This window comes from Cyclopterus lumpus, chromosome 6 (genome assembly GCF_009769545.1).
Source record: "Cyclopterus lumpus isolate fCycLum1 chromosome 6, fCycLum1.pri, whole genome shotgun sequence".
Lineage (NCBI taxonomy): Eukaryota > Metazoa > Chordata > Actinopteri > Perciformes > Cyclopteridae > Cyclopterus > Cyclopterus lumpus.
This window is the reverse complement of record NC_046971.1, coordinates 25337617-25345113: the sequence shown is the minus strand read 5'-3', so window position 1 is coordinate 25345113 and position 7497 is coordinate 25337617. Positions and strand designations below refer to the sequence as shown.

Here is a 7497-nt window from a genome sequence, read left to right as displayed (position 1 = left end):
GGGCTTTTTCAGGAGAGGTTTAATTACAGCTACTTTGAAGGAATGTGGTACATGGCCTGTTAGCAAAGACACATTAACAATATCCAACAGAGAGGTGCCATTTAAAGGCAACACGTCTTTAAGCAGCCTCATTGGGAGTGGGTCTAAGAGACAGGTAGACGGTTTAGAAGTAGAAACCGTTGAGGACAATTGGTCTAGGTTAATGGGAGAAAAGCTATCCAAATATACACCAGGGCATACAGCCGTTTCCAGGCAACATATGGCATTACGGAGAGCCTTTTTATATGTTTTAAGACTATCTCGCCAAACTAAGCGTGATTCTTCCAGATTGGTGGAACGCAATATGCTTTCAAGCTTTCGTGAAGTTTGCTTTAGGTCGCGGGTCTGAGGGTTATACCAGGGAGCAAACCTCCTTTGCCTCACTGTCTTTTTCTTCAGTGGGGCTATCGAGTCTAGTGTCATTCTCAGTGAGCCTGGAGCACTATCGACAATATGATCAATCTGGGACGGACTAAAGTGTCAATGCCACAATAAAGAACAAGGTCGAGGGTGTGGCCAAAGCAGTGAGTGGGTTTCTGTACTCTCTGACAGAAGCCAATCGAGTCCAACAATGAGATAAATGCAGTACTAAGGCAATCATTATCAATATCCACATGAATATTGAAATCTCCTACAATAATAACCTTATCAGTTTTAAGGACTAAACTTGATAAAAACTCTGAAAATTCAGATATAAATTCTACTACAACTCTGCTTCTGCTTCCTGATCTGAACTCTGGGTCATGGATTAAGTCCGCTAATCAACTTCGCCATGTTCGCAGAAATGAGACGCGCTCCATCCCAAGTGGGATGAATGCCGTCTCGACTCATCAGATCAGGCTTTCCCCAGAAATTCTGCCAGTTATCTATGTAGCCCACATTGTTTGCTGGGCACCACCTGGACAACCAGCGGTTGAATGACGACATGCGGCTATACATGTCATTATTGACCACATTCCATTCTCCAAACCGCCAATATCCTATTCAAGGTCACGGGGAGGCTGGAGCCGATCCCAGCTGACGTTGGGTGAAGGCAGGGTTCACCTGGACAGGAGTCCAGCTTATCTCACGGACAACCATTCACGCTCACATTCACACCTACGGGACATTTGGAGTCTCCAGTTAACCTGAGCTGCATGTCTTTGGGCAGTAGAGGAAGCCGGAGAACCCGGAGGGAACCCACGCTGCCACGGGGAGAACAAATTGAATAAAGCCTATTGTTATTGTGCAATGAGGATGACGAACCCCGGGAACTTCTTGAGTACAGAGCACTCACTTTCTGTTCCTGAATCCCGTCCCCACACTCAAAAGTTACCAGAAGTCACCACTTCCCTTTCAATCCCAACCACACAGAGGAAGTGTTCACTCTCTGAAAGATAACGTGACAGGGGACCCACGTTCCCAGTCACTGAGGTCAGTGGGAGTGTTCACTGGTTAGAAGCTGCTGGTCCAGTCAGAGCACTGCTCCACTCTGATGCACCATGAAGCTGGATGTGATCCTCCTGCTGTGCGCTCTGTTCGCCCTCAGCCAACAGGTAACTACAACTCTTTCACAATGTAATGACCCATGATGCCCATTTCAAATGTATTCATACGGGGTATTTACTATTTATTTCTAACACGCCATGTTTAATATCCAGGCACCTTCAAGCGAGTGTGAGTGTGAGTTGACAACTTCCGAGAAGTTATTCCCTCATGACAAACTCGAGGCGCTGGAGGACAGTGCATCGAAATGCAACAGCGACATCACCCCACAGCAGGCAAGTACTTTGTAATTCCCTAAAGTAGACCGTGGAGAACGCAGCCTCCCTCTGCAGCTGTCAAAAACATTATAATAATAAAGATATTTTCTCTGCAGGCCTCAGAGCTGGACATTCTGCTGCTGGGTCTGGAGCGACGGCTGCCCCAGCTGCAGGAGGACGTGTCCATACTGGAGAGGGAGGACGACGGACAGCTCTACGGGGTCATCAGCCTGCAGGTGGTGGAGAACGAGCTGGTGCAGATCAACCAGCTCGTAGCCAGGCTCAAGAGCGCCACCTTGGGTCACCAGCGTCTGACTGCCAACGCCACTCAACAGGTAGACGGGTCAGCCGCCCAACAATGACATTGTGAAAGAAGGTAGCCATGTGAAAGTCTGCTCAAAGTTTAGCTTGAATTTTGGTATCTTTAGCATGAAATGAAAATATATTTAGACTTTTACTGCATTGTCCTGCAGAAGAACCAGAAATGATGGACACGTCTTCCTATTTACTTAGATGTCTGGTTTTCATAAAAGGACCTTTCTACTGATAGTGACTGTAGATAAGAAGTGGGCGGAGTCAACGAGACGTCACCCATTAGTTTGTGGACTGACGTTTTTGAAGCCTCGAGTTCTGCGATTTGGCCGTCGCCATCTTGGCGCAATTTTGGATCAAAAATATATACAGAAATAAAAAAAATGTTTTACTTTTCAAGACATGAAGTCTAATAAAACACATCAGGTAAGATAATGTTTGTGAGTGGAACAAAGTCACGACTCATATTGTGTGAGATGGAGTTCATTAAGTGGTTTTACACAAAAACTAAATGTTACAAAAATACCTTTTAAATTGACAAACATCAAATTCCCACATTCAAACTGGATACAAAATTATTTGTGTTTCTCGCCGTTGAATATTGTACATATCTTTTCCAAAATAAGGTTCAATGGGGGACACGGGAAGAGTAGGGACTTCACCTCTCGATTTCGTGCAATTAAGTCCCGCCCACACTGGAGGGAAAAATCTATTGCCGTTGTATTCGGTGAAGATGCCTACATTGTCATATGACTATCATCTTGCGTTTTGAACAGGTTCTGATAGAAAAATGTTTTTCAAATGTCAATATTGTACCAGTCTACCTATGCAGTCAGGTCTGTTTTATTTAAAGAATATTGACCGTGAGACGTTTTTTTCTCAATGTATAAGTCAATCCAGTTTCTCTGGTAGGTAACTCTGTCTTAAAGGGCGTTCATGTTTGTAAAAAAGAAAACACATGTCTGTTCTGCTGCTAAGTTGGAGAAGCTGAAAGCAGAGCTGAAAGAGCTGGAGACGTACGACACCATGCAGGTGGTGAACACGCAACAAACCAACCAGCGTCTGAAGAGAGACCTGGACCAGTGCACGAATGGACTAGACCCCATCCCCAAACCTAGTCAGCCTCCACGTGGTAAGCGCCAAAATCTCGCTCAGCAGAGTGGGGAGATCATTGTTTTCCTTTTTACTTCTCTTTCACTTCAATTGGAGTCCATCAGAAAATATTACTCTGGTTGTGTAGCAATTACTTTTTTTGGTATAGATCATTTTGCCTGATTAGGCTTCTCGATCAAATGTTGCACCAATCACCGCAATAAGGAAATCATTCTCAACCAGTGGCCACCTCATTTCTGTCTTTCATTTAATATTTTCCCCAAGGTAACTGCCCCCACGGTCAATTTCTGAACATTACCGGACCAAGGGTGTTCACAGCAGGAGAACCCGGCTCCCACAAGTATGGCGCCTGGGGTCGGGATCCCAAACCAGAGCCGGGGAAGGAGAGCTGGTATTGGCTGGTAATGCTGACCTCCAGCAACAGATTCGCCCACTATGTCCGTCTCTACTCCAGCCTGAGCTCTCTCATTGTTGGAGTGAGCAAACCAGGTAAAGTACTCTTGTTAAAGTTAGTAACGTCATTCCTTATAGTTCAGTGTGTAATAGATGCATCTCGTGGACTAGAGCATGTATTGCAATGCACGTAAAGCAAAAAGAAATGTGTGCTTATTACACAGCGGAACATTGTGTTATCAACCAGGGTTAGAAATGTCACGGTGGGGCGCACCAACAACAAGGGATGGACCCAATGCAGACAAACCCGGGCAGAAAGATTATTAACGATAAGTTTCATAAAGAAACGACCAAAACTAAACTTACATGCCAGGTGAATCGTCAAAAAGTGAGTAACTGAAATCCAAAGACTAAAAACGGGCATTAGGTAAACAACGGGAAACTTAGCTGACGAACCAACAACCAACAAACAAAAGAAAGGACTGTAAATGTATAGTTAGATAATTAGAAACTAATCAGACAACACGGGGGCAGGCCGAAAGCTGAAAAACACAAAGGACAGAGCAAGGCTGGCACACAAAAGGTGACAAAGACAAGAAGTCAAACAAGCATCGGACACGAGAGGCAGGGAACGTCAAAATAAACCAAATCCAAGATCAGAAACCACGGCCAGTCGTACACTGATTACATATGTGCAGTTAAAGTACAGAGAACATGTTGGCCCTCTTACTGCTGCACGCTCACTCAGCACGATGTTAACACGCACCAACAATGGGAATTTGTGCACCAGAGACTTCCACCAGCTCATAGCTTGAATTCAGAATTTGACGGTGGTTGTAAAGTGACATAAGGCGTCCCAAATGAGCGGTCAGGAGACAGACAGGGCCGGCCGGTTAATGCGTTCTGGACCTTTACACGGCCCACAGATCGGGGTTTGTCGCGCTATCCCAGATAGCTAGTGTGCCACTGCTAGCTAGCAAAATGTTTTTAACAATAAATTGTCCCAAATTGATTTGGTTTGTGGGATTAATTGATAGAAAGAAAACTATAGAATTTAACCATACTTAACCATTACAAATGTAAGGCACTCAAAATACTATTGATTGCTTTCTTTAATATTTAACAAATTAAAACAATAATTACTTGACTGGGTAACCAATCTTGCTTTCCTTCTTTTACCTTTTCATCTTCTTTTTCTTCTTCTTCCAGGTAATGTCATGATCCACTCCGCTAACCCAACCACCAACACCATCCAGGGTCCAAATGTTGTGCTGTACGGAGAGGCCTTGTACTACAACTGTTACAACCAGGACACTGTTTGTCGATTCAACCTCACCTCCAAAACAGTTACCAATATCAAACTACCCATAGGCACCAGGTTTGCTGCTGGACTTTGTCTCAAAAATGATATAAGTGTAACATTATAAACATGCACGCATAACATTATGAATCCAAGAAAACCAAGATACCGATACAATGTTTTCCAAATGAAACATCACCTTTTGTCCAGGTTCAACTCAAAGGGTAACTTCTGCCACCTTGATGAATGCTACCCGTTCACCGACTTGGACCTGGCGACAGATGAGTCCGGCGTCTGGGTGATCTACACCACCACACAAGACTTTGGAAACCTGGTGCTGTCCAAGGTGGAGGAGGACGGACCGCTGAGACTCGGCCAAACCTGGCACACCTCGGTCTACAAGCAGGGGGTGACCAACACCTTCATGGCCTGCGGCGTGCTCTACGCGACACGGTACGTCAACAAAGAAGTGGAGGAGATCTTCTATTCATTTGACACCGCAACGGGGGAGGAGAGGTTCAATGTTGGCATCTTCATCAACAAGATGTCTCCCAACATTCAGTCCCTGAACTACAGCCCTGTGGACCAGATGCTACACGCCTACTGTGACTCCTTCTTGGTCTCCTATAAGGTTTTGTTTGAGTATAATAGATAATACTGACAACGTTTTCCATTCAAATGTATCTAAATGATGGCTGATAGTGCAAGGACAAATAAAGGCGACTCCTTAATTCACCTTATTTTTTGCCATAACTAGGGTTTTTAAATCTTGCTTCTGTTTTATAGCCAAAGGGTGGCTACTTTTACTTAGTGGGGCCAAAAGAACGGTTTCTATGCTTTAAAAAAAGCTGTTATTAAGTTTAAATAATTCTCCAGACATGAATGTAACCATTTAGATTCCCAATATATGATCAGTTAATCAAAAGATAACATAACAATTACACATTTTAACCCTCTGTGTGGACTGTGGTGGCAAAACTCGTAGTGCCGAGTGAGTCCTATACTACTGAAATAAGGAACTTTGAGATATGAAAATTAGTCTTCTGGGTATTTTATTCTCTGCATAGAGAAAGTTCAATAAAGAGTGCAGTGCAACATTTGCCATCAGGACCTTTGTCTACCCTTCTGGCATTGAGAGTATTTACCAAACCTCTTTCCACATGTGTCTGTGTAGGCTGGTTCCGGGCGGCAGGTGTAATTAATGTAGTAATTAAAAATATCTTATGTGTCCTCCCACTGATAGATGTGGTAGTCTGAAACCATCCAATCAGCACAGTGTAGCTTCTGAGTGTCGGGAATCCCGTGTCCTATGAGGGAACCTGAACTGTTCATCGTAAATCTACACAGTAAATTGGGCATTATGTACATTTGCATTACAAGACCTATTTCTCTCTGTAGCTGATTGATGTATGCACCTAGTTACATTTTCCAGAATTAATTCATCTGTATAAGGTGAAGAAGATATGTTAACAATATGACATTAAATCACAATAATTTAATAAAGTTTGTAATTCTCTAATATGTGTAGCATTGCTCTTGTCAAGGTGTGGCATACGTCTATTAAATAATACAATGTATAGATATACATATATAATGACATACGGCTGCTTACCACATACTGAAAATGTGTTTCAACATGACTGAAAATGATCAGACACTCAACTCCACAACATTGTGACATGAAGTCTTTATTTCATACTTGTTACTTGATCAGTACATGGACAGAGACAACTTACTTTTTTCATATTTGTTTGTATATAATATATTGAAATTTTACATGACACATCTGAATGACAGCAAAGTAGGTAAGAGTCCTTCTACTGTACAAGCTCACAGGGAAGACTCCCATAATATGAAACAACCAAACGAGAAAAAAAACTACTTATTGCTCAATACAAATCATTCATAATGGCAGTATGAAGAAGAAAAGTAGTAGTAGTACACATGAACCAATATCATATCAAGATGAGGTTACACCCTATTGTTGCCTATAAATAAAAGAGAAACTCCAAGGGAAGAGGAACAGAAACATGTAATAAGTTTTCTTCTCAAGTGTTAAGAGTGTTTGCTTCGGGTAAACTGCTCTATACATAAAAAGTATCTGCTAGTGCGAGGAGGACCAAGGTCTACACAATATGATGAGATGTCGACTTCCACACGTCTTCACTGTTTATAGACCTTGAGGAGGAGCAGGAAGGAGCTGGGTTTTCATGTTCAGGGTTAAGTGTCAAAGATAAAAGTGCAAACCATAGTGAGGGGTTCTGAGAGGCGTGGGTTGACAATACTATACAGCACTTCAATGAAGCACAAAATACATTCAGGAGCCCCCCGGGCAGTTTGGGTCCAAGTGGTGTGGGAGGAAACCTAAGTGTACACGGCAGAACATAGTGAAGAGAGAAGGCTGAGCACATACTGCGCTGCATTCAAACTTCAGTGCTCATGAGGTGAGGAGCAACTGAGGGGTTCCATCTGGCTGGCTTATATCGTCTCACAGTTCCTCTTTGTATCAAACTTAAAGTCAACAGTAATCTCTCCAGCTTCATCACATTCATTCTTCTCTTAACATTCATTCACTCACAATTTGTTTCAGGTCAGAAT

At 43.0% G+C, this 7497-nt stretch overlaps 1 protein-coding gene across 1 annotated transcript; it reads left to right on the top strand.

The window, feature by feature from the left end:
* Positions 1-1395: 1395 nt before the first annotated feature.
* Positions 1396-6009, top strand: LOC117731722 (olfactomedin-4-like). Its single transcript, XM_034534053.1, has 7 exons — positions 1396-1574; positions 1680-1799; positions 1898-2116; positions 3072-3225; positions 3471-3695; positions 4809-4977; positions 5110-6009. The coding sequence occupies exons 1-7, from the start codon at positions 1521-1523 to the stop codon at positions 5552-5554; spliced, it is 1386 nt and encodes a 461-aa protein (XP_034389944.1). The 5' UTR covers positions 1396-1520; the 3' UTR covers positions 5555-6009.
* Positions 6010-7497: the final 1488 nt, after the last annotated feature.